Genomic DNA, 26,576 nt, shown 5'->3' with positions numbered 1-26,576 from the left:
TTTGTCAGCAGCCCGCTGGGAAAGGCGGCTTTGGTGGCACTGCTGGCATCCCTGCCTGCTGCCGGAGAGGAGGCACCGGGAGCACAGGGTGGGGTTAAAGGAGAGAGCACAGGGAATGCGTCCTGGAACAAGGCTGGGAGCAGAGAGCACAGGGAAGATGCACTGGGAACAAGGCTGGGAGCAGAGAGCACAGGGAGGGCGCCCTGCGAACAGGACTGTGCTCCAGGAGGGATGAGGCGGCTCCAGGGGCGGTTTGTCACCAAGGCATGGCTGCTCCCAGGACGCTGTGGCTTCCCCTGCCGGCACAGCCTCTGATTCAGGTGTCTCGGGGCCGTGCTGTGCTGTGCTGCACGTCCTGCCCGCTGCTCTGACGCGGCTCAGCAGCATTTGTGGCCTTGTGCAACACCCAGGTGACACCGGGTGACCCAGAAAGGCCCGTGCAGGGCTCAGGGGACAACCAGGCTGGCTGGACACCGGGCTGGGGACAGGTGTGTGCCCTTCATCCTCGGGCTGTCTGCAGCAATCCAGGGGAAGTGCAGCATGGATAACCCATGTACGGATGGCTGGGAGGTGGCCATGGGGACAGAGGTGGCCGTGGTGCCATCGTGCCCACCGGCTGTCCCAGATGCGGTTCGGGACACGGCCTCTGCCGAGGGACGCACGGGGGCATCCCGGCTGCCCCGCCCGCCGCTAATGACAGCCCGGACGCTAATTACAGGGCAGGGAATTAAACACAAAGCCAGCCGGAGTATCGGGGCAGTGCCGGGGAGCTGCGGGGCACGGCCCGCCCGGGAGCCCTGCGGAGGAACCCGAGCAGCCCGGGCACGGCGGGGACAGCGGTGGGGCAGCCCCCGGAGGGACACGCTGTGCCCAGAAAACGGGAATGAGAAAGGCACGATGGACAGGGACAGCCGTGGAGGCTGTCAGCTCTCCTAGGTTCAGCTCGGGGTCAGCGGAGGTCCCTGTAAAAGCTCCAAAAACCTCCGTTCACAGAGTTCTCTGCTCCGGGGACAGACACGGTGTGCGGGGAGCGAGGCAGCAGGCGCGGGATGCGGAGAAAGGAGGAGGAGCTGCCCCTGCCCGCTCCAGAGCTCCCCGGAGGGATGGATGTCCTGGGCCCCGAGGGATGGATGTCCTGAGCCCCGAGGGATGGATGTCCCGAGCCCCGAGGGATGGATGTCCTGGGCCCCGAGGGATGGATGTCCTGAACCCCGGGGAAGGACGCCCGAGCCCCGAGGGACTGGGACTGTCCGGGACCCGGCACGGAGCAGCCCTGGGCCCAGCGGCACGGGGTGCGGGAGCGACCCGGGGAGGCGGCCGGGAACAGCGCCGGGGAGCGTCACCGGGGACGGCACCGGGAACTGACACCGGGATGAACCGGGGAGCGGGAGCAGCCCCGGACAGGTACCGGCACCGGGAACTGGCCCCGGGACTGACACCGGGACTGACACCGGAGAGCGGCCCCGGGAAGCGGCGCCGGGGAGCGTCACCGGGGACAGGCACCGGGAACTGACACCGGGACTGACACCGGGGAGCGGGCCCGGGGAGCGGCACAGGGTACCGGCACCGGGAACTGGCACCGGGACTGACACCGGGACTGACACCGGGGAGCGGGCCCGGGGAGAGGCACAGGGTACCGGCACCGGGAACTGACACCGGGACTGACACCGGGAGTGGCCCGGGAGCGGGCCCGGGGAGAGGCACGGGTACCGGCACCGGGAACTGACACCGGGACTGACACCGGGGAGCGGGCCCGGGGAGCGGCACAGGGTACCGGCACCGGGAACTGGCACCGGGACTGACACGGGGAACCGGCACCGCCCGGGCCCCGCCCCAAGACCCGGTCCCGCCCCTCGCCCCGCCCCTCGTGTGACGACAGCGCCCCCGCCCCCGCCGGCTCTTGCATCACGCGCCGGCCTCGCCCCCCAGTCCCCGGATGAGGCGGCCCCGGCGGGCGCGCGCGGCGGCGGCTGTGACAGGGGATGCGCTCCGGTGAGCGGCGGGGCCGGGCCCGGCCCGGGGCTCCCCGGGAGGCCCCAGCGAGCGGGGCCCGGCGCGGCGGGCGGGGGGCGCGGGCCGGGCGGGGAGGGGGCCGGGGGTGCTGCGGGCCCGCTCCGCGCCGCGATTGGCTGGAAATTGACAACGGGGCAGGGCCCGCCCCCGGGCCGCGCCATTGGCTGCGGGCGCGGCGGTGCCGCCTCCCATTGGCCGCGGGCGGTGTCAGTCGTGGCGCGGCCCCGCTCGGCCGCCGCCCTGGCCGGTCCCTCCGCCGGGACCGCGCCGGGGCTCGGAGCTGCCCCGGGCCCTGCCCGCCGCTCGGCCGGCCTCGGCCCCCGCCTGGGCGTTTTCCCGTCACTGGCAGCGAGCTGGACGCGTGGTTTGCGTCTATTCTCGTAAAATCCCCGATCGATCATATGCCCAGGGCGCAGCGTCATTTTCAGGAAGAAATTCCTCCCGGAATTGGTGGTTGGATGCTGGCGGGGGAAGGGAGGAGGTGATGGAGTCATCCCCCCGGGGGTGCTGAGGACAGGCCGGTGGAGCTCAGCGCCCTGCTGGCTGACACGGCTGATGCTCCCAGGCTGGACGCACAGGTCCCTTCCTGTCATTCCGCGGTCCCCGCTGGGTGTTTGTCCGTCATTCCGTCCGTCATTCCGCCAGGGTTCCTCTCCGGGGTTGGTATCCTCGTGTGCTGTGCCTGAACGTGCTCTCCCGGGTGATGAGCGTGACCCGAATTGCAGCAGACGGGCTGGAAGGATGCGCTGGGAGGAGAGCAGCGACATCCCCGAGCCAGCCCCGGGCTCCCGCCGGCACATCCCTGTCCTTCCCAGGATCAGATCTCTGCTCTCCCACCGGCACATCCCTGTCCTTCCCGGGGAGCAGAGCTGTGCTGTCCCCTGCCACATCCCCAGAAGGATCAGATCTCTGCTCTCCCACCGGCACATCCCTGTCCTTCTCGAGGAGCAGAGCCCTGCTCTCCCCCTGGTACATCCCTGTCCCCAGGGGGAGCAGAGCCGAGCTGAGCTCTCGCACCCACATCCAGCTCTGCGCTGGGAGTGACTCAGGGCTTCTCTCTTCCCCCTGCCTTGACTTGCACACAAGTGCAGGGGTTTGGCTGCCTGTGGCATTTGTTGCCTGAGAGGTGGTTAAATACAAGAAACTGCTGTAGAAGAGTTCCCTGGATATTTCAGATACTTTTTTTTCTTCCTTTACATTTTTTCCAACCCCCCCCCCCAAGAAACAATTCCTTGTTGAGGAAGGAATTGTTCCTGCTGAGGGCTGGTGGCCTTTCCAAGGCCAGTGTTTTGTTAGAGATATCAGTAACTGTAAGAGGAAGAAGCTGTCTCAAGGCAGAAAACAGACTGGGAAGATTTTGGATATTTTGGAAAGGGCTGCCCAGGAAGGAGGTGGTTCATGGAGCTCCTGGATGTGGCACTCGATGCTCTGGTCTGGTTGACAAGGTGGTGATTAGTCAGAGGTTGACTTGATGATCTCAGAGGTCTTTTCCAACCTTAGTGATTCTGTGCTTCTATATTTATTTATTTAAATGGCAGTTTGGTGTGTTTGCAGTGTGACTGCACAGACAGGCTGGCTGATGGTGCCAGTTAACTGTGGCTGCACAGGATGTGGCAGAGCTGGGTAAAGAGCGTGGATCTGGGATTAATAGTGTTAGATCTGCTCTGGAGGAGATCCCCTGTCCTGTTTCCTGGCTGGGCTGTGCATTTCTGTATTGTTGTATACATGGAGGCAGAGCCCTGGTGAGAAGGTTTAATAATTTAATTAAACTTGTCACTGGGAGTCCCAGAAGTGAAGGAAGAGTTCAGAGGCAGTGTTTGAGTCAGTGTTTGTCAGCCCTCCTTCCTCTTCAGGGGAAAATCCTCCCTTTTCTCCTCCTGACTCTTTAGAGTTTGCAGATATGTACGATAATTCCTCATTTGGTGGAGAAGGACAGAGAAGAGAAAGGAAAATAAGAAAGTGGCGAGAAAGCACGAGACTGATGATGTCTGTGACCTTGGTGTCACAAGGAATCTTGTCTCTGCTGCCGGCAGCAGGCTGCCAAGAAGTACGGGAACAAAGCACAGTTTATGCCCTCAGTCCATTACATTGGTTTTTTGAGGTGCCAGGAAAGTCAGACTGCAGGAAGGAAATGGTATTTTTGCAGCCCTTGATGTTTGTGACACCGCAAACATCATCGAGATAAACCGGGGAGTGTGTTCCCAAAGTGCCTGCGCTGCTGTGCTGCCCTGACCCCGGGCAAAGCCAGACCCATCAGAGCAGATTTTTCATGATGTGCTCGTGTCCCTCCAGGGCTCTTCTGTCCCCACAGCTCAGTGGAAGGTTGTGCTGGTTCTTTCTCCTGATCAACATAGAGTTTGGGGGGGATACTTTTAATATTCTGTTAATATTCTGTTCAGAGTCTCTCTCTGCTGGCAGCTGGTCTGGGCTCCATTTTGGGGGGTATTTTTCAAACCCATTTTACCCCCCCAGCCATGGTAGAACTTCAGGGCTGCAAAAGCAACAGAATTGAGTCCTTTTGGCAGAAATCCTGCTGAGTGCTTTTCCCTTGGAATTCCATGGTCACTGTGTGGTGTCCCAGAGGCATGTCACCCTGTGGGCACTGCCTTCCAAGGAGGTGTTGTCATCATGGTTTGGATTCTGGGATGACAGGAGGCCCAGGGGACCCGGAGCTGTCCCTGGTGCAGGCTGTGTGTGCCACAGCCCCCCAGGTAAGCCACTGCTGCTGCCTGGGATGCTCTGGTGTTCCTCAAGGTTTGAACTGAAAGCAGCAGAGCTGTGAGGGTGGAGGTGGCTGGGTGGTCTCAGAGGGGTTCAGGTTCTGGCAGCCTGTGCCAGCTGCCAGCCTGCTGTGGGTGAGTGTTGGGGTCTCTCACTGCTCACAGTGACCCCGAGAAAAGTTGGAAAGTCTCTTTTCCCAGCCCGGTGCTTGAACAAGGAGTCAGGGCTCTTCATTTCTCAGTCTCAAGGTTGTTTATTGTATCTTATCTATAAAATTCTTTGTCCTGCCATGCTGAGGTCCATCCAGCAGGACAGTTCCAGGCACACTGCCTGCCCCAGGGCAGTGTTATGTCTTTATACTAAAAACTACATGTACAATATTTACAATTACTTCCCAATACCTATCACCTATGTTAGACAGTGAGCGTCTACTCTAAACCAATCCGAAAGTGCCACCATCACAGCAGAAGATGGAGGCCAAGAAGAAGAAGGAGAAAGGCTGGGCATGCCCAGGTTCCTCCATCTTGCCCCCTGAATCCCCATACCAAAAACCCCAAATCTACTTTTTCACCTCGTGATAACTTCACTATCATTCTGCCTAAACTGTTGTGGCTTGCAGATCTTCATCCAAGGTTGGTAATTTTCTCCACGGGTCATAACCAAACCCACAGGTGTTCTGGGCTCCATGCCAGGGTCTCTGAGCCCCCTGGCAGGGTCCTGGCCGTTCTGGACAGACAGAGGGATGTCCTGGGTTCCTACAGGTGAAGATCAGAACTCCTGCTGTGCACCACACCTCACCAGCCTGCCCAGGAGGGAGCAGAGGCTGGGGCAGGACAAGTAAATCCTTTGCACAGGCTGAATCTCCTGCTCAGTTTGCTGTTTGCTCCTGTCTGTGTGCATTCATCCCTCTGGAGTTCCTGGGTACAGAGCTGGGAGAAAATTGTCCCCGTGCTCAGGCCAGGGTGTTCTGCAACAGGGACATCTCCAGGAGCCTTTCCTTCACCTCTGCAGGTACTGAGCCTGCAGCAGGAGTCCCAAACTCTCCTTTTTTAGTCACTTCAGTGAGGTTACTTGGGAAGGAGCAGAGGTCAAATGTCCAAAACTTCCCATGTTTGTGAAAGCAATAAATGTTTTTAATACAAAATCCTTATTGTAGTCATAGGTTGATTTCTGAGAAGAGGCTTTTTGCATCAGTGCCTTTCTTCTGGTTTCAAGGCTTCTAACCCAGTGCTGGCTCACTCTTCAAGGGTTTTCCTGTGACTGGATATCAAATATTCACCAGACAGATGAGTCCTGGCCATGTGGTGCAGAGCAGACATGTTCTATTTGATTAATGAGGCTGTTGAGATAACAAGGCTTTGCTGTGTGGTGCTTGGTTTATCTTAAAGGCTTCTCTGAGTTTGGCACCAAGTTCTGCAGGTAGGGTTGGTTATCTCCTGCCTCCTGTGCTGCCCAAATTGGAAATGCAGGATTTATTTATTATTGCAGCAGAGCGAGGAGCGTTGTGCTGACGCTGTGCTCGCTGACTTTCTTCTCTTGCTGACAGCTCCCGTGCTGCTGTTGTAAGAGGGAAGGAGGCATTTGTTGTGGTTCACTCGAGAACATTCAGTTCAGAAATAGAACTGCAGGGGAAGGTTCACTTCCCAGAGGTTCAGTTTCCTCCCAGCCGTGGATGCAGGCACACATCCAGGCACGGATGGAAATCCGCCGGCTCCTGTTCCAGCAGCGGCAGAACAAGCCCAAATTGATTGGTGAAATCTGATCTGTGCCTTCTGCTTGTTTGTTTTCCATCTTCGAATAAGACATTGCACGTTTGCTCTGAGTTTTGGCTGAAGGGCTCTGGTTACCTTGCAGTGAGTCTTGGTTGGGTTTGCGGGGAGAAAATCAAGAGCTTCAGGAGCTGGAGGTTACCTGTTGGTCCTCGTGGTTTGTGAAGGCGAAGAATGACGCAAACAAGATTTCTTCTGCTTTTCTGCCCATGAATCAGCAAAAAGGAGGAAGAGGAAGGAGAGCTGGCTGTGGACAGTCCTTGCTGCCGTGCGTGGCAGCTCTGGATGGTGCCAGCCCTCGGTGACGGCGTCATTGCCTCCGAGAGAGGGGCCTGGCAGCCAGCAGGCACTTGGACACTTTGTGATAGCCGGAGTGGGCTGTTATCTCCAGAGCTGAAGGCCACATGTGAGCTTGGCAGAACTTCTTGATCAAGTCCTCTTTGAGCTGGTTGCTTGTTTAATTCCAAAGGTCAGTGGGCATTTGTGGTGTCTTGAAGGGAGGGGGGATCAGCCAAGCGTGGCTGGGGGAGTTCAGCCCTGTGGTTGGTCCTGTTTGAGTGGCCTTGCTTTGCTTCTGCTTAAATTTTCATGCTTGGTGTCTGAAAATCTTGGGCAAACGGGGTCGTGAGGAAGAAAGCAGAAAAATATACAGAAAAATGACCTGTTCATGAAGATCAAATAATATTAATTCTCTTTATAGGGCAGTATTTGTGAGCTGGTTTTAAATGGGAGACTGTGAGGCAATTAGAATCAGGAGGAATTCTTTCTGCAGCCACTTGAGATGCTGCAGGTACATCTGGGGTGAATTGCAGTGCTCAAAGTCATCCCTGCCGTGACGTGTGAGGGACTGGGTGACTTTGAGAGCAGGGAGGAGTGGATTCCCCTCTGTGGGAAGGGGTGGGTCCCAGCTGAGAGTCGTGTTGGATTTCAGGTTGAGTGTTTTGGTCTTAGATTTCACCCCAAGCTTCGCTGCAGTCACATGGAGAGCCTGGGGAGCTTGTTTAAGGTACTGTGTTCCACTTCAAGCTGTGTTTGTGTTTCAATGGCTTAGCTGAAGGTGGCTCCAGAGAGGTTTGGGCTTGGTCTTGAATGCAAGATTGTGTAAATTACTTGGAAAATCCTGTCTGCATGTTAGTTTGGGTATTTCTGGTGCATTCTTGAGCCTCTGGCTCTCGTGCTATCCAGAGGATACTGCTCCTCTCGTTTTAAGGATGCTTTCTAGGTGGGAGAACAGATTTGTCCTGTACGAACCCCTCTGGGTTTAGAGAAGTTCTTAACCTCCACACTGTGTTTTTTTAGAGTCATTGCAGCGTGGAGAAGTTCTTTCCTTTTCTCAGTGGAGAGTTGCTGGGTCCTGCTGACTTTGTCGGGGGGGCTTGAGAGCAGCCCCGGTGGTTTGAAGGTAGTTCTTGTCTGGGAGCAGCTTTGGAGCTGGAGCTGTGCCCACAGGGCTGTGTTTTCCCAGGGCACTGTGTGAATGCTAAGCTGTGTTGGAATGAATTTGAGGGGGCAGCAGCATAAGCCTGCTCTCATTTTCCCTGGAAGACGCTGCTGCATTGTCTTGTCTGCTCCCTGAAAGCCTCAGTGTTGTTTGTCAAAGGCTGGATTCTGCAAGTGCCACGTATGCAAAGAAGCCCTGAATAGGAAGGACTGGCCGTGCTGGTTCTCAGCTCCTGACAGAATTCCCAGGGCCAGGACAACAGGCAGCAGGCTGAGGCAAAGCAGTTTTTGTTAAACTCTTGGTATTCCGTGGGCATCCGCTCTCCCACACATGAGATCTGTGGGGTTGTCTGGCTGGGCTCTGATAACTCCTGGGATTTGCTCTCAGCTTGCACAATCCATCTTTTTGTGAATCATTCTGAGGGAATGGGCAGAGGTTTGCAGAGTGAAGGATTTTCCCATGGCCACGTGTGTGCTGGGAGCAGGTCTGGAAGTGTCAGCATCCCCCAGCTCCCAGGTTGGTATTTTGGCCATGGAGCACCCGTGTTTGCAGGGTGGCTGTGTGCTCTAATCCCTTTGTCCTGCCCCTCATGGGAATAGAAAAAGCAGGATAAAATAGAAATAAAATAATGAAGAATACAAAAAGCAGGATAAAATAGAAATAAAATAATAAAGAATACAAAAAGCAGGATGTGGGTGCTGGAGCTCAGCAGTGCATGCTGGTGTTGGCATCTGCAGCAGGGATTCATGCAGAGGAGTCAGCAGATCCCAAATCCCTGCTGGTGGCATTCGGGATGGGGGGACACACGGAGCAGGGGCAGTCATGACCCACCACCCCCCTCACCAAGCAGGATGAGAGAGCTGGGGAAGATCTGGGAGGGTTGGGAAGGGAGAATTCCTGCCCAGAATTCCTGAGGCAGCGCTGGGCTGAATCTCCTCCCTCAGGTGTGTGGAAGGAGAAGATGCTGGACAAGGAGTGGGGGGCAAACACCCCTGCTGTCCGTGGGAGCCCCAGGCAGCCCCTCCTGGCCTTGCACAGGCTGCTGTGCCTGCAGGGATCCCTCGGATGTTGATCTCCAAGGGTGTGCCCCGTGTGAGCAGACAGGAAGGAGTCTTGTGCCTTATCTCAGCTGCTTCTAGGAAATGATGTAAGACACTTCCTTGCACAAGCTTTTTCTAGCCACATCCTGAATTTTACTGACAGCCCGCTTGGCTGCTCACCTTTTGAGCCCAGCCCCTGCTGAGCTGTGGGAGCTGAGCCTGTCTTGTGCTTTATCTGGTTTATTCTGGGGTGGGTGTGCTCCCTGCTGCTCTGAGCCTCTCTGGTTTAGAGCCGGTCAGGGAGAGGTTGGAGGGGTTGGTGGAAGGGTTGGATCAGTGTTGACAAGTGCTGGGGACAGCACCAGCAGTGCCCTGTCCTGGCAGTGGGAATCTCTGTCCAGGGGCTGCTGGGCACACCTGAGCTGTGCCAGGTGTCTGCTCCAAGTGCCCAGGAGCTGCTGGGCACACCTGAGCTGTGCCAGGTTAACCCACAACTGCCCAGGAGCTGCTGGGCACACCTGAGCTGTGCCAGGTTAACCCACAATTGCCCAGGAGCTGCTGGGCACACCTGAGCTGTGCCAGGTTAACCCACAACTGCCCAGGAGCTGCTGGGCACACCTGAGCTGTGCCAGGTGTCTGTCCGTGCTCCCACCATGGAACTGCAGCAGTTGGGGCAGGAATACTGAGCTCCACATCCACAGCTTCTGCACAGGGCTTGGGCTCTGTCCCCATGGAGTGACTGAGCTGCCTTGGTAGCGGCTGATGCAAGTGCTCCCCAAGAAAATCCTGTCTGAAATTTGTGATGGGAATGGCTCCACAGGTACTTCTCATTTCCTCAGTGCAGGAGAGGAAACCCCATCCCTTCTCCCGAGCCGTGACGTGTTTGCTTGTGCAGCAAAGCTGTGCAGTTAAATAAACCCAGGGTGAGACTGGAGGTGGTTTTGAGGTGCTTGGCCCCCTGTGGATCAGTTTGCTCTGGGCTTGTGGCAGCTGCAGGCTCAGCTGGAGAGCCCACGTGCCACTTGTGCCTTGCTGTGCTTGGCCTGGCTGCCCTCTGGTGAAAGCAGGGGATTGTTCTGGCCCACTTTGAGGTGTCAGAAATGTGGGTCACTGAGATGCAGAACACATTAGTGTGACAATTTGAGCCTGAGGGGACAGGCTTGGCTGGGAAGTGATGGCTGTTAGAGTCAGGACTTCTAGGTCAGCTCTCCTGATCAATGGGCTTGGTGCAGGCTGAGGTCTCTCAGCTTCTCAGGAGAAAAAATCCTGAGGAAAGGATTTTTCATAAAAGATGTCTGTGACATTGTGGCACCACTGGAGTTCTGGTGGCAGCTACCAAATACAACCAGACCTTCGGCTCTCATTCCAGGCTGCTCCAGGAGCCCTTGCAGAGGTTGGGCAAAGTCCTGGGGCTCCTTGGGGCAGCTCTGAGTGCTGGGTGAGCCCTGGGAGGGACTCCTGGCATCTGGCTGAAATGTGGGTGCCAATCCTGGTGCCTGGAAAGCCCAGGACTGAGCAGAGTTTTGGGGTGATGTGCCCGGGTTTGTCCTGAGCGTATCCCTGTGTTTGTGTCCTGCAGGTCGTGTTGATCATGGACAGTGAAGAAATCCCTACTTTTTCGAGTCCAAAGGAGGAAACTGCCTATTGGAAAGAGCTTTCCTTGAAGTACAAGCAAAGGTATTGTGGATTTGCAAGCTGAATTTGGTTCTTAATGACCAGGACTTGGATCTTAATGATGGCTGCTTAATCTGTTCCTCTGCAAGGCTACACCAAGACGGTTATTAGATACTTCAGAGAAAACCTGTAGAAGAGAATTCTCTGGAAAGGATTTCCAGCTTTAAAATTTCCATCTCTGTGGGAGCTGAGTGTTTCTTGCCCAGTGTCACCATGCCAAGAACTGCAGGCTATGTTTTGAGCATGTTTGAGCAAGAGCAGAGCCTTTCTGCAATCATGTGCACCTTTGTGTAATTAAAGTGCTGCCTTGAGTGGTATCTTGGTGTTTTATCATAAGAAGGCCCCTTTGGGCTTGCCTTGTATCATTCCTGTTCCCTCAAGCTTCTCGTAGTGGAGTTACTGGTATGAAAAGTGCCTGATTTGGTGTCTGCTGCATTTTATCCAAGTGTTCCATGGCTCCTGGTCCTGCCTGTGCCCGTGGTTTGCATCATTTACAGGGCTTTGGCACCAAAAGTGCCAGGAGAAGCTGCAGCTGCTCTCAGGAGCAGTGCTGTGCATCTGGGGGGATTGGGGCATGGACTGAGGTTTATTGGGAGTTAAATCCCTCTCAGACCCAAAGAGCCCAAGGTCCAAGTGGGGTTTCTTGTTTGGTTTGGGGTTTTTTGGGAGGGACGTGTTGGGAATGTGGAGGGCCCTGTCTGTGTGGAGAACCCTGAGCTGTTCTTGTGGGTCAGGAATTCCATCTGAGGCACCACTGCTTGTGTTGTTGCCCAAAGCCTCGGTGGTTTCCTCTGCTGCTTGCTCAGGGCTCAGCTATTACATGTGGTAAAGATGCAAATTTAATAAGCAGAGTATGTGGGGTGGCTACTTCTGGTATTTAATAACTCACAGTGGAATGAGGCAGGCATGTCCTGCCCTCCTGACTCTGCATGATTTTTACAAACTTTAATTTTCCAGCTAGTGCAGAGATGCAGAAGCTGTTGTTCTCTCTTCAGCTGCTGACCAAAATCTGGTTAAATGTTTGCTTAATTCATTGTCTGTTCCATAAAGTCTGCCAGCAGTGAGAGCTAATGGAGCACAAAGTGCTTCTCAGGCTCCCTTGAATGCTGTAAATAGCTTTGATTCCACACAGGCATTCCAGGTGGCTGCTGGATTTGATGTAAGAGAATTAATTTCCTTCAATAGCTTAGCTTAATGCAATTTCTCTATTTTCCCATTTTTCTTTTTCCCCTTAGAGGCCTATGGATGGCACTTAAGTGCTTTAAAACCTCTGTTTTTCAGCTTTTTCTTTGAGAAGAGCTGCAGGTTTTGTTGTAGCTTGGGAGATGCTGCCTTTCCCACTGATGCAATCCTCTCCTTGCAGCTTCCAGGAGGCTCGTGAAGAGCTGGCTGAGTTCCAGGAGGGAAGCAGGGAATTAGAAGCTGAGTTGGAGGCACAGCTAGTGCAAGCTGAGCAGAGGAACAGAGATTTGCAAGCAGATAACCAAAGACTGAAATATGAAGTGGAAACATTAAAGGTAGGTTTTCTCTGTGGTAGTGCTGCTTTTCCTTTCAGCTCATCTTGGATCTCTTTTTGAATCAACTGGGCTGCTCTTGGGCGCTGAATACCCAAATTAAAAAGGAGATGTCTGGTTAAGATCCACACTGAAGCATGGCATGTACCCCAAATAAGGCCAGGGCCATTTCTGGCAGAATTTTTCTTGTTCACGTCATGCAACTTGGTCCTGGAGTTTGTGCTGCTTTGAATTCCCCAGGCTGTGCCAGGGAGGAGCTTTATTTGTTCCACAGGGAACAGCAGCACAGCAACAGGGCACAGCACAGGGGGTTTGTCAGGTCACCTTTCCTTGCAGACCAGTCTTGGTGCCCTCAGGGTCTCCCTGGTTTCATGAGACCCCAGAGAAAGCAGGAATTGGGTGATTTGTGCTCATCTCTCAGGGAGCCTCCAGTCCATTCACAGCCTTATCTGTGGAGCCAGGAACTGCTGAAGGATCTGCAAAAGGTGGCTCTCAATTGATGCCTCTGTGTTAACGAGTTCTTGCCTCTCTTGAATTGAAAAAGCATCATTTTGGGCAGTCTTGGATAATTTAGTGAAGGCAGAGGTTAGAAATTCATTCGGTGGAAGGAGAGTTTATGGGGTTGCTTTGTGTCTCCAGTCCCAGCTGTGCTTGTGGGGTCAGGGTGTGTTCTGTGAGCTCAGGAGTTTCTTCTTAGGCCCTCAGAGGGTTTTTGGAAGTGAATTCCTCACAGAGGATGAGTCTGCGGGCCTGGAGGTTTTGTGGCAGATTTCAGTGGCCCATTTCTGCCAATGGACACCTCAGAATTTCTGCAGTGGGGGTGGGTGCTGGCAGGGCAGGGCACAGAGGGGAGGCTGGCAGGGCACTTGGATGTCTCCCTGCCCTCCTGGAGCAGCTGTCAGTGCAGGCTGAGGGGAGCAGATGCGGGGCTGCATCCCTGAGAGGCAGCTGTGCCATTCTGCACTGGGGCCAGCTCTGAGGCTCGCAGCCTGTTCCTTCTCCCTCTCCAGTTTCAGTCCCAAACCAGCACGCTGCACACAGAGTGACACTTTTTGTGCTGATGGCTTGGCCAGTGCCAGCAGCTGATGTTTATCTCCCTGTGCTTTGTTTCAGGAGAAACTGGAGCACCAGTATGCCCAGAGTTACAAGCAGGTGTCGTTGTTGGAGGATGACCTGAGCCAGACAAGGGCCATCAAAGACCAGCTGCACAAATATGTGAGGGAGCTGGAGCAGGCCAACGATGACCTGGAACGTGCCAAGAGGTGAAGGCTGCAAACCTCCTCTTCCCTTCACGTTTGCACCACAAAGATCTTTTCTTTGCTACTCAGCTCGAGCATTTCATTGTTCCTTAAAGGGAAAATATCAGAAAAAACCCCAAACACCCCGAAGACTTTGGATTCCTTGAGCAGTGCAGTCATCAGCTGGTTCCTGTTGCAGCAGGACGGGCAGTGTGGTTTGTGCCCAGAGCCAGCCAGGCCCCTGCACTGCCCCTGATATTTGTGACTGGTATTTGTGCTGCTGCTGCCTCAGAGCCCCTTTGAAGTCAGTCTCCTGCTTTCCATAGTCCTGTTCAATGAGCCAGACCAGAGAAGTGTCCTGGTGCCTTGCAGAGCAGCTGGAGGGAGCAGCCCTGCCCTTTCCTAGAGCTGGAATGAGCAGGCTGCTGCTGGCAACACCCAGTTTGGGAGGAGGTCATGCTTCCCTTCTGCTGAGTGGGAATCCTGCCATCGATTCAGGGAGAGCAGGAATGAGCCTCTGGCCATCTGGAGAAAAGGTCTGAGAGCTGAGCCCTGTTTGCACAAGGTTCTTTAGGTTCATGAGTAACTTTTGGCACAGGTTTTGGGAGGAATTGGGTCTGAGGTAATGTCCCAGTGCTCTGCTGCCCACCTGGCTGGGCTGTGGCAATGTTCCTCACTCAGGGTCACCAAATGTAGAATTTGCAGGCAACCATGACATGGGAAGAGATGAGAATCTTGACTCCATGTTTCAGAAGGCTGATATATTATTTTATGATAAATATTATATTATATTATATTATATTATATTATATTATATTATATTATATTATATTATATTATATTATATTATATTATATTATATTATATTATATTATATTATATTATATTATATTATATTATATTATATTATATTATATTATATTATATATTCTATATATTATATTATAGTGATATGTTAAAACTATACTAAAAGAACAGAAGAAAGGATTTCATCAGAAGGCTTGAAAGGAATAGAAAGGAAAGGAATGATAAAATCTTGTGACTGCTCACAGCCTCGACACAGGTGGCTGTCATTGGTCATCAAGTAAAAACAATTTCACATGCTGGGTAAACAATTCTCCAAATCACATTCCATAGCAGCAAAAGATGGAGAAGCTGAAACTTGTCAGCTTCTCAGGAGAAAAGATCCTGACAAAAGGATTTTTCATAAAATATGTCCGTGACACTCGGGCACTGATTAATGCTCAGCTTTGGAACATGGCTGGGGGGAAAAGGAGCTCTGGGCTGGCTCTTCCCCACATCCTTGGTACATCTCTGAGAGCCAGATGCTATCATGTTTTTCTCATCCTATTCTCCTGTTTCTTTGATTACTCCTTTCTAAGCAGCATTTCCATGGCTTTCATATGCTTCCCTTGAACATAGCCCTGCTAACATTTTCCTTCTGTTATGCTTCTGAATAAGCTTTTATGCTGGCTGAGCTGAAGAACCTAATATTCTGGATTTTGTTTCTAGGGCAACAATAGTTTCATTGGAAGACTTTGAACAAAGGCTGAACCAAGCTATTGAGAGAAATGCATTTTTAGAAAGTGAACTGGATGACAAGGAGTCATTGCTGGTCTCTGTACAGAGATTAAAGGATGAAGCAAGAGGTATGGCTGGTCTGGTTGGTTCTGGCTCCTGGTGCAGGGCTGGGTTGCTGAAAGAGATGTGCAGCAAGCAAAGCTCGTGTTTCTAGAAAGCCTCACATGATGAGACTTGAACTGCATGCTTCAGGTTTTACTAACACTGTGCTCTTTGTATGTCCCGTGTAGCCAAAAAGAAAAAATTTCCTCATTTAGGGCAGAATTAATAATAGATGAATTCAGGGTTTTTAACACAAAATACTCTGTTTGACAGATGTAAGAGAATTGAGGAAGTTGCTTCACAAGTTCCTCTTGCTGTGGGTTTATAGGAAGGGAAAGCACAGCAAATGACAGGGAAATACAGGATAAATGATCAAGTAACTCTTAAAAGAAATCTCCTGCGTTCCTTCTAAGCCCCTTGGAAATTGCCTTGAATATATTATTTAAGATGTTCTGGTAAAGGCTGTGTTCAGACCTGTGGGAGATGTTTGGGATGGTGTTCTGGGACAAGATCAGGAGTTGGGGATTCCCCAGTGGATTTCACACTGAGGATGCTGGGGAAGCATTTTTACTGGTGCTGTAAACTGATTTCTCCAACAGTAGAGGTTTCTGCTCATCAGCCTGTGCTGGTGGTTTACAACTTTGTTCCCTAAATGAAGCTTTCTAAAATATTTTCTCATTTAAAGCCTGGAGCTGAGTGCAAGAACACACCTGACAGCAGGCTGGCATTTTTTGTTGTTTTTCTCCTTTAGGAACATTTTTGAAGCAAGTTTGTGCCCCAGAAATTGAGAGCTTTATTCAAAGCACAGGGATTTTGAAATAAATGTGAAGAAAGAAATTTTCTGAGGGGGTATATGTATTGTAATGTGAGATTATGGCAATAAAACTGGAAAAACCAGCAAAACCCAGGGGACTGTGTTCTAGAACACTGGAGCAATCAGCAAAACAGACATCTTGTTTCTTAAATGAGTCATTTGGACATTTTTAGCATTTGTGAGTTGTTCCCTCTGGCAGCAAGCAGGAACAGTAGCCTCTAAAAGAACTGTCCAACTCCAATATGAAATCTCTGATTGAACAGCCTCAGATCCTAAAAGAACTGGTACTGTCCAACTCCAGTATGACATTTCTGATTGAACAGCCTCAGATCCTAAAAGAACTGGTACTGTCCAATTCCAGTATGACATTTCTGATTGAACAGCCTCAGATCCTCTTCTGGGAGCCCAGGCAGATTTTCACTTCAGCTCTGCTGTTTTACCTAAAATCAGCTCTAAATATTTGTTACAGCTTAAAAGCTGTGATGTGCAGGTAATTTTGCTTTTGTACCAGATTGAGGAATGAGGAATAAGAGGTCTGTGAAAATGAAGCTGCTCTGCCCAAAAAGGAACAACTCACTTGGAATGTTTGTTTGCATCTTTCTGAGGATTTGAGAGATCATTGCTGGGCTGGGCTGGGCTGGGTGTCCTTTGGACTGCCCTCCAGTCTGATCTTTTACTTGTCAGGGCATCAAGAAACTGGGTGCAAGCCTTGGGCTGCCTTTGGCTTGTGTGGATTATTAACTGGGAGGAGAATGTAGGGAAGGGGAAGCACAGGAACAGGTCACTGCTGCGTTCTCCCAGGCTGTGTTTGAGCAGGAGCTGTGCTCAGCAGCAGCAGCAGCAGCTCCTCTTTGTGTCCAGCTGCAGTTTTGGGAACGTGGAGCTCACTCTGCAAAGGGGGAGAAATCCTGATGTAAATCAGCTGCCCCCATGCCAGAGACAGGAGCTGTGTGAGGCAGGCAGGGCTGTTTGCTCTGGGATAATGGGGTGGGATGATGGGATGGGATAATGGGGTGGGATAATGGGATGGGGCTGCTCTGAGGGGTGTCCCCACTCCTGAAGGAAGAAGCAGCAGGCACTAACCCAGAATTATTGGGAATTTGCTGCTGCTGCCCCTCCCAAATGAACGGAGTGTTTGTGAGTTTGCCAATCACTAATATGGGATTTTGTGGGGTTTTTTCCTTCTCTCAACCCTCAGACCTGCGGCAGGAGCTGGCTGTGAGGGAAAGGCAGCAGGAGGTGACCCGGAAATCAGCTCCCAGCTCCCCCACTCTGGACTGTGAGAAGATGGACTCAGCTGTCCAGGCCTCTCTCTCCTTGCCAGCCACACCTGTTGGAAAAGGATCAGAAAATAGTTTTCCCTCCCCAAAAGGTACCATCCATACCAATGGGGTCTGGTTGTGCTCCTTAAGGAACCAGAGGTTGACATAGGGTGTGGGTCTCACACACTTGCAGGTGTGTGTGTGATCCCAGGGCAGCAGCAGTGCATTTCAGGAGTAAATAGCCTGGCAGAGGCTATTTACTCTTAAAGCTCAGCTTTGGAACATGGCTGGGGGAAAAGGAGCTCTGGGCTGGCTCTTCCCCACATCCTTGGTACATCTCTGAGAGCCAGATGCTGTTGTGTTCTTCTCATTCTTTTCTCCTGTTTCTTTGATTATTCCTTTCGAAGAAGCTTTCCATGGAGGACAGTGAAGCTTGGGCACTGCCTTTGGGGCAGGCAGGGGTTTGCACCCTGCACTGGGGCCCTGAAAATATTTGGGAATGCAGGGGAGTGCAGGGACTGATAATTCTGCTCAGTGGGCAGCAGCAGTGGTGCGTGAGCAGGGTCAGGAATTGGGAGTCTCTGTCACCACAGTGACTTCTCCAGGGTCCTGTTTCCTGTGTGGGGCAGTGGGATCTCAGTGCAGCCCCTTTCCCATCTGGAGGCTCTGGGCAGTCCCAGGGATTAACAGTGGGTGTTGCAGAGGCAGCTCTGGCTGCTGGGATGGATTGCAGTCAGTAGCCTTGCAGATGGAGAGGGCATGAACTCTGCTGGGGGGGCTGATGGCAGCCAGGGCAGGAATTAAGCTTTATCATCCTCACTGCCTAGTGATCCTGCAGTTACTGTGGGTAATTGCATGAAATGTCTGCAGCAAGACTGTAGATATGTTTGGGGTTTGTTTTTAATGTAGAAGCTGATTTATTTAAATTTTTGAAGAACCCGAGCTGTGGAGGAGTGAAGTAATGAGAGGTGTCTGTGTTGCAGCTATACCAAATGGGTTTGGAACCAGCCCACTCACTCCTTCAGCTCGAATATCTGCACTCAACATCGTGGGAGATCTGCTACGCAAAGTGGGGGTGAGTGCTGAGCTCTGCCCCTCCCTGGGGCTCCCATCCCTGTGCTCCGTCACAGCACAGCCTGGGCCCTGCTGGGTGCATTCTGGAGCTGCCAAATCATCCATTCACTGCATTCACTCATAATGCATTCTTTTCAAAATTATTTTGATTTTTAAAGCCTGATCCTATGGTTCTGAATCCAATTTGGGATGACAAAATTCACATTTGGAATAACGATTTTTCAAGTGCTGGGTTAGACACTGCCAACTTGTTCTTACCTTAATTGGGCCTGCAGCTTCCTCTGCCTGGGCTGCAGAGCTGGAGCTCAGGCCCTGGGTGAGCAGGAGCTGGGATCTCCCTGCCAGGGTGGGACAGCTCCTCTCCCATGGAGATCTGCCACAGATACTGAAAGAAAAGCCAGCCTGGAAACCTTTGGTAGGAAAGTGAGAAAATAAATGAGGAGAAAGCCAAATGCTCCCATCTGTGGCTGGTGGGGAAGTGAAATGCATGAGCCTTTAAAGGGATTACACTGTCAGCAGAGCAGAACTGCTCTAAACATCTGCTGCAGTGCTGCTCGGGACCCAGGCTCTCCCCTTGGAAGCAGAAATGACTTTGGAGCTGCCAGGAGCTGCTCTGAGGAGGCTGGAGTGGGAGTGGAGCTCAGGGCAGCTGTGGCTGGCTCTGCCCTGTGCCCCTGGAGCCTGCCAGGAGCTGCACTGCAGACACTTCTCACAGTTGTTTTAGCAGGCTTGGACATGACAAACGCCCTGGCTGCTCCTCTGAGAGCTCAGGCCTGGTTTGAAAGGGCAGCAGGACAGCTGGGGGTTAGCAGTGACACGTTTCACAGGGGATCATTGTGAGCAAGAGTCTGCAGGGGATTTGGGGAGTTTACTGCTAATCCCTGTGATTACTCTGCCAGGACAGGAAATGCCAAATAAGCAAGCTCCAAATAAGCAAGCTGCTCTCCAGCCTGCCTGAGCCACACTGGCCCTGGGACAGGGCTCTGGAGCACTTAGAGGCTGCTCAGTTATCTGGGGCTGTGCCCCATCCCAAGCTTTGCAATCCTGTCTCTGCAGGAGGTTTCCCCTCTGCTTCCCTGCCTGCAGCTGAGACAGGGCTCAGATGACCCTGCCTGTGGCCAGGGGACAATCTGTGACACCCAGAGCTGCCTACAGCTGCCTGCATAGTCCATAACCCCTAAATAAACTTCCAGGGATTCCTAGGAGTGTGCCCAGGGCTCACTCACCTGTGGCAGCATGTCAGTGCCCTCCTAATGGAGTATTCTGTGCAGAGCAGGAGCAAAGCCCACATTTGGGGAGATGGATTTCAGTCCCCAGTGCAGGCATTTGCAATGTTCTGAAGGCTGTGATGAGTGAGGGCTGTCTGGTACACCACGTGGATCTCCAGGATAAGGTGGATACTCAGCCTCTGATGGGGGCAGGAAGGGCAGGTGATGCTCTGGACTAAAGGACAGAATCAGGATGTTGCTCCTCCTTCCACTGGCACTTTACATGGGGAGGGGGAAAAAACCTCACCAGGCCTGTTTGGAAGAGTGACAGTGAAACTTTAGAAATTGACTTTATTTTGCAAGCCAAGATTAAGAACGAAATTCCAGGAGGCATTGTCCTGGTAAAAAAAACAATTTTCTATGTGCACAGCTTGAGGATTTTGCTGTAGGCTCTCAGTGCTCTGATCAGCTCAAGGCAGCTGCTGAGGCAAGAAGTTTGGGTAACTTCTGCTAGGATTTGGCTTCCTTATCTTGGGTAATTATTTCAGAGTTCATCTGTTCTCAAATCTGAGCCCTCGTGGAGCTGAGTAATGTCTGGCAGTCTGCATCAGCATCTGTGTGTTTCCTTTGTGGTGGGGTGACGAGGAAATGACAGCTTTGTTCCCATTTTTTTGCCAAGGGTGATCACACTGGAGTGCTGATCATGGCAACCTGGGGCTCATCAGCAGTGAAAAGAATACTTCCCTCTTCATGCTACCACTTCTTTAACACTGTTCTTTCCTCCCCTTTCACAGGCCTTAGAATCCAAATTAGCTGCTTGCAGGAACTTTGCGAAGGACCAGGCATCACGGAAATCCTACATTTCAGGGAACGTCAGCAGCGCCGTGCTGAGCAGCAACGGCACCAAGTACCCACACCCAGGGCACACGTCCTTCTTTGACAAGGGGTGAGTGAGGCAGGCCCTGCTGTGCCCTGGGGGAGCCCTCTGGGGCACTGCTCATGGCCCCTCCTTTGCCCCCACGGCTCTGCTGTAGGAGGAGCAGCTCGTGGAGCAGGGGCTGCAGGGATTTCTGTGAAGCAGAGAGTGAAGCAGGTGTGGGGTGGCAGTGCCAGTCTTGCCCCATCTCCTGTTGCCTGTACCAACCCCAGGCGCTGAGGAATGAGCCCTCTGAGGGCATCTGCCCCATCTGGTGGCTGTACCAACCCCAGGCAGTCAGGAATGGGCATCTGAGGGGCAGAGGAGGGGGTGCCCAAGCTGCAGGTGTGCTCTGGGGAGGTGCAGAACCACAGCTGGAGATTCCCTCTCAGAGCTGAGGGCAGGCAGGGATGTTCTCTGGAAGGAGGGAGGGAGTCCTGGTGCTCACACCCCTCCGAGAGGGGAGGGATGAGCCGCTGGTGATGGAGCTGTGGCTCCTCCCTGCTGTGGGCCAGCCTGGGAGCAGGGATCGCTGTCCTGGGAGCCAGGAGCCCGTGTGTGTGTGTGTGTGTGTGCTCAGAGCTCCCTCTGGGATGCCGGCAGTGCTGCTGCAGGAGGGATTCCCCAGTTCCTCGCTGCTCAGGGCCGCAGAGCTGGAAAGCACAGGGTGCTCCAGTGGTGCTGAGGGCAAACAGCCTCCGTGCTCCCTGTGTGTCTTCATGTTACCATTCAGTGCTGATACTCAGCACTTCCTCAATCCTGCATTTATTTCAGAGAATGAAACCAGGTGGTTCCAACCTGGAAGTGCCAGAGCAGCCAGCTGGGCTCCCCACATCCATCCTCAGTGGGGCTGTGAGGGGAGCAGGGCAAGCTGCATCCTAAAAACGCACTGGGAGCTTCTGCAGCCGCTGGTGTTTGGAAAGGAAGGATTCAGAGCCTCGAAATCACGTGCAGATCAGCGTTTGGGGCTGTGTGAGCTGCAGGGCTGGGCTGGGCCTCCCCAGCAGGGTTCCTGCAGGGAGCAGGGAGGTGCTGGGGGATTATGGCAGCTCCTGGCAGGCAGCAGGGCTATATTGAGGTGTGCTGGGACAGTAAGCTGATTGCTCTCTGGGCTGGGGGTCACTTTTAATTATGCAGATTGTCATCACACTCCTTGGCAGGGCTGGCTGCCTGGAGGGAGGAGCAGGCTGGGAAGGCCTGGGAGGAAATGCTGCGGCAGAGCTGAGGGTGGGAGTGGGCAGGAACAGGGCTGGAAGTGTTCATGTGCTTATCTGCAAGTGGCCAGAGGTGCTGCACGGCCCCACTGTCCTGTCCTTGTCCCCTCAGCCCCTGGGCTGCCCCAGGCTGTGCCTTGAGGCACTCTGTGCCCAGCAGGGCTGGCAGTGCCCGTGCTGTGCTCCAGGGCTGCTCTGGAAAGCCTGGCTGGGCCCTGGCAGCTGGGCTGGGGGAGCAGCCCTGGCACAGTGTGAGTGTGCCCTGCTCCAGGTGTGAGTGTGTAACAGTGACCCAGGTGTGAGTGTGACCCTGCTCCATCTGTGAGTGTAACCCTGCTCCAGGTGTGAGTGTGTAACAGTGACCCAGGTGTAGGTGTGACCCTGACCCAGGTGTGAGTGTGTAACAGTGACCCAGGTGTGAGTGTGACCCTGGCACAGTGTGAGTGTGACCCTGACTAAGGTGTGAGTGTGTAACAGTGACCCAGGTGTGAGTGTGACCCTGACCCAGGTATGATTCTGCTCCCCCTGTGAGTGTGCCCTGCTCCAGGTGTGAAAGTAGCTCTGCTCCAGCTGTGAGTGCAGCCCTGCTCCACTCTGCAGTCACTGCCGCAGCAGCAGCTGGTGCTGGGTGCTGGGTTGGGCACAGATAACTCGGCCACACCATTACAGCTGTCACAGCTCTGTTTGCTTTCCTCCTCTGCCATTTCACTGAAATCCCTGACGTGTCTCCAGCTCTTGTCAAGCCCCTGCTTTAGGGGAGGCCTGGAGCACAGCAGGGCTTGCACCAGGGCTTGGCTGCAGACCTGGGGCAGTCAGGGTTTATCTGCTTGTTCAAAACTCAGCAGTGTCTGGTGATTCCTGCAGATTTGTCCCTTCAGGAACATGCAGGTTCTGTCCAGATGCCAGGCAATGGCAGAGCAGCGCCTGAGGATGGTCCTCAGGATGGATACTTGTATCTTGCTGTTGTAATTATTGTTAATTGGTTGTTAATGTCACTCCAGTGTTGTCCAGGAAGCAGAACTGCTCTGGGCTCTGCAGGGCCTTGGACAGCCAGCCTGAGGTGCTTGTTCCCCTTCCTGCAGTCCTGACTGTCCTCACAGCTGATGTTTATTCTTGGCTGGTTTTGTGACTCCCTTGGGCTTTGTTTTAATGAAGGAGCTGAAGTTCAATGTGAGAAGTGCCTGTGCTCACACCCAGCAGCCAGAGGTGTCTGCACTGTTCCCCCAGGCCTGACCACAATACCAGGCTGGGGAATCCGGGTTGTCCCAGTCCCTGGCCCATGGAAAGGCTCCCTGGGAGAGGGGAGCTGTGTGTGGCTGTGCTGTGCTGCCCGTGCAGATCAGCCTCGCTGTGCAGAGCTCACACAGCACAGCTTTGCTTGGCACAGCTGCTCATTGCTCAGGAATGTCATTTTTGTGTGCATAAACTTTCCCTTTCTCTCCACTAGGCGTGAGAAGGTCATATTCCCCACCTTGGTCATGGGTAAATGAATTCATTTGCACTGATTGGCTGCATGGGGTGTAACCTGGGGCTTGGGGCAGGGCTGGGGCTCTGCTAACTGCACGAGCTAGTTGGTAGTGCCACACTAATGGGCCCTGATCAAAGCCTGAGTGCAATTGCTCTTTCTCCTGACTTGAAATAAACCTCTCTGCTGCTGTGACCTGTTGCAAACATAAGCCTGAGTGCCGCTTGCTTTGTTTAATTCTGTTTAATACTTCCATAAGTGCATGTTTCTGATGGCACTGGTCACAGCAGGGGTGCAGGGCAGGCATGGATTCATGGATGGAGTTCATGTGGAAGGTTTGCCCTGTGCTTGGGATTTTCCTCCAGCGTTTTGTGGCTCCTGCCCTGCTGGTGTGCAGTGGCGTGGTTGTGGCTGGCAGGAGAGCAAACAAGGGCACAGGGAGGGGACAGTGTGGGTGGGGACAGCAGTGTCCCTGCTCTGTGTCACTGTCCCTGCCTGCCCAGCTGGGGCAGCTGGAAGCACCTGGGGCAGTTCCAGGAAAATCTTCCCCTGAGGATTTGTTGGATACTTAGAGCTGAGGGAGTCTTGGGCATGAGGTGCTAAGTACAAAATACAGCTTGAAATGCAGATTAATGATTAATGAGTCCAAATTAGTAATTAGGGCAGAGAGTGGTTGGACATGGACACAAGCCCATGGCACTGCCGGGACAGGCAGCCAGAAACATCCCTGAGGAGTCAGTGCAGGGACATTTCCAGCAGGGAGTGCTGCTCCTGGCTGGCACATGTGTCAGAGCACGGGTGGAAAAGCTGCTGGACCCACAGGCTGCTGTGGGAAGGCAGGAGCTGCACAGCTCCAGCAGGACACCGGGGAGGGGGAGCCTCTGGATGCTGGGAGCCTCCTCTGCAGCCCAGTGGGGATTGAAGGGCACAGAGCCAGCTCTGCTGGGCTGGGACACTGCTGTGAGAGTGTGTGTGAGTGTGTGTGTGTCCCCTCTGGGCACAGGGACACGGGGCTGTGACACTGCTGAGTGTGTGTGTGTCCCCTCTGGGCACAGGGACACAGGGCAGTGCCTTGGCTCCAGCACAGGGCACTGTGTGCCAGGGCAGGGACAGGTGGGGGTGCCCTGAGGGCTGCCCTGACCCTGCCCAGCCCCTGCTGAGCCCCAGCAGGCTCAGGCTCTGTGGCCACTCGTCCCCCTGGCACCGTGACCTCGGCCAGGCTGTGCCAGCTCCAGCCTGGCATAGGCACTGACCTGGGGCTGTCCTGCCCTCCTCGCAGGGATGGAGGAGGGAAGGAGGGAGGAGCAGGGTCAGTGCAGTGCCTGTGCTGGCTGCTGCTCCCCTAACGGGCTGTCTCTTGTCCCCAGGGCAGTGAATGGCTTTGACCAAGGGCCCCCCGGCCTGGGGGGCTCCCGCCCGTCCTCGGCACCGGGAATGCTCCCCCTGAGTGTATGAGCCCCCAGGGCTTGGACTTGGATGCTTTTCTCATCACACCTCGAGAAGAACTGCTCCTGATTCCTGCCCATTGCCACCCCATTGCTGGAACATGGCCTGAGAGGAGACCCCGAGCCCACGGCCCTCCATGTCCTGTCAATACAGTTTGTTTTCTGCTCTCGCTGTAGTGGACGTTCTCTGCCCCGGCCCCACCAGCTGCCACCTCTGCTGTGCTTGGGGACAGTGACTCCTGCTCTGCCTGGGGCCACAGAGTCCTGCTGTGCTTGGGGACAGTGACTCCTGCTGTGCTTGGGGACAGTGACTCCTGCTCTGCCTGGGGGCCAGGCCCAGCCTCGCCCCCTTGGCTTTCCCTCTCCTCTCACTTAGGTCTGACAGGGCCTTGTCCCCTCCCCTGCCAGGCTCCCCTGTCCCTGTCCCCTGCCAGGCCCTGCAGCTGCTGCTCTCAGAGCTCCTGGAAGTGCCCTGGGGTGGCCCTGGGGCCATTGGCACTTGGCATCAGCCCCAGGTGCTGTCTCAGGGGCAGCTGTACCCCGGGCAGTCAGAGCAGGGCTGGGTGAGCAGCTCCAGCCTGGCCAGGCCGGGTCCATCCCCGCTGGACAGCTGGACACACACTCAGAGCCAGGCCCTGTGCCCACCCCAGCCCCCCAGCTGGGCCTGGCATGGCTGGAGCAGGGTGGGCAGTGCTGTGGCCAGGGGCTGTGCCCTCAGGTGTGCCCAGGGCTGCCCCACAGCTCCCTGGCCCTGCTGGCCTCCGTCCCTCACCCCACTCACAGTGACCCCATGGGAGCTTTAGGAAGCTGCTGCTCCCCTGGCCCCAGCAGCCCCCTGCCCGTCACCCCTGTGCTGTAGGACTGGACTGTGCAGCCTCACCTGGGGGCTGCTCCGACACTTTGGGGCGACTGAACCTTGTGGGTCTTTCCAGCAGCACGTTTGTGTGGTTTCTCTGTCCATGTGCCTCAGAGTCAGTGGATTTTTATTCTGATCCAGCAAATGGAGCCAGGGTTGGAGCTGAGGGTTCAGCAGTCGTCGGTCAGGGGCTCTGCAGCTCCCAGGTGGTTGAGTTACAAATGCTGAGAAAAAAACCCCACTGGCCCAGCAGTGGAGGTGGGATTGTCCCTTTGCCATTAGGGTTTGTATGGTCCTTCCTTCCTGTGCATCCTCTGCTGCATTTGACTGTTTACATTTGTTTTATTGTACATAGATTTGTAAACATAATACCTTTGCCTGAGGTCTTTGTACATAACTTGGGCTTTGTAGCTTTATTTATTCAGGCTCTCTCTGGCATGTTTCCATAGGATGTACCGTTCCACCCTGGTGCCACTGACATGATGTGGTTTCAAAAGAATGAAAACAAATGAGAGTAATCTTCCAAAAATAAAGTTCTTTTAATGTGGAATCAGTGGATTTTGCAGAACCAGTGGCCGTGGCTCTTGCTTTGTCCAGCAGGGTTTTCTGCCAAGCCCTGGGGGTGGGGGGGCAGCATTCAGGCAGTGAGTGCCACGTTATCCCACACCCCTTCCCTTGGAATGTTGCTCAGTTTGGGCACAGGGGAGCGAGCACTGCTGGGGCCATCCCAGTCTCTGCTGCTGGCACTGAGGGGGGGACACAGTATTTCAGCTGGGGACATCTTGGAAGCCTCCAGCTGAGCCCTCCGGGGGAATTTTGCTTCCTTAGAACAGCTGGAAGGAGTTTCTTGTGCACAGGAGCCGGGCTGCTCCATCCCTCCAGGGCTGCTCCATCCCTTCCAGGGCTGCTCCATCCCTTCCAGGGCTGCTCCATCCCTTCCAGGGCTGCTCCATCCCTTCCAGAGCTGCTCCATCCCTTCCAGAGCTGCTCCATCCCTTCCAGGGCTGCTCCATCCCTTCCAGGGCTGCTCCATCCCCTCCCGGGCTGCTCCATCCCTTCCAGAGCTGCTCCATCCCTTCCAGGGCTGCTCCATCCCTTCCAGGGCTGCTCCATCCCCTCCCGGGCTGCTCCATCCCTTCCAGAGCTGCTCCATCCCTTCCAGGGCTGCTCCATCCCTTCCGTGCTCGGGGCTGTGCCTGTGCCGCTGCTGCTGCTCTCCAGCCAAGCTCGGCTCAGTCCCGGGTCCTGCTGTCCATGCCCGGGGCTGTGCCCGTGTCCTGCCCCTGTCC

The 26,576-nt window shown here is 54.2% G+C and overlaps 1 protein-coding gene across 4 annotated transcripts; it reads left to right on the top strand.

Moving 5' to 3' along the window:
* The first annotated feature begins 1,889 nt into the window (after positions 1 to 1,889).
* On the top strand, positions 1,890 to 25,837 carry NDEL1 (nudE neurodevelopment protein 1 like 1). 4 transcript variants are annotated; one of them, XM_030962272.1, is made up of 10 exons: positions 1,890 to 1,992; positions 10,564 to 10,661; positions 12,022 to 12,175; positions 13,286 to 13,434; positions 14,923 to 15,059; positions 17,046 to 17,219; positions 18,093 to 18,184; positions 20,186 to 20,337; positions 22,969 to 23,003; positions 24,354 to 24,447. In XM_030962272.1, exons 2-10 carry the CDS (start codon positions 10,576 to 10,578, stop codon positions 24,359 to 24,361), a joined length of 987 nt encoding a protein of 328 aa, XP_030818132.1. In that variant the 5' UTR covers positions 1,890 to 1,992; positions 10,564 to 10,575; the 3' UTR covers positions 24,362 to 24,447. The 4 variants fall into 4 exon arrangements, with proteins under 4 accessions (XP_030818132.1, XP_030818129.1, XP_030818130.1 ...); XM_030962269.1 differs by lacking the exon at positions 22,969 to 23,003 and having other exon boundaries at positions 24,354 to 25,837; XM_030962270.1 differs by lacking the exons at positions 1,890 to 1,992; positions 22,969 to 23,003 and adding an exon at positions 6,684 to 6,972 and having other exon boundaries at positions 24,354 to 25,837.
* Positions 25,838 to 26,576: the final 739 nt, after the last annotated feature.

Source organism: Camarhynchus parvulus, chromosome 18 (genome assembly GCF_901933205.1).
Source record: "Camarhynchus parvulus chromosome 18, STF_HiC, whole genome shotgun sequence".
Lineage (NCBI taxonomy): Eukaryota > Metazoa > Chordata > Aves > Passeriformes > Thraupidae > Camarhynchus > Camarhynchus parvulus.
This window is presented reverse-complemented; position numbering and strand designations above follow the sequence as displayed.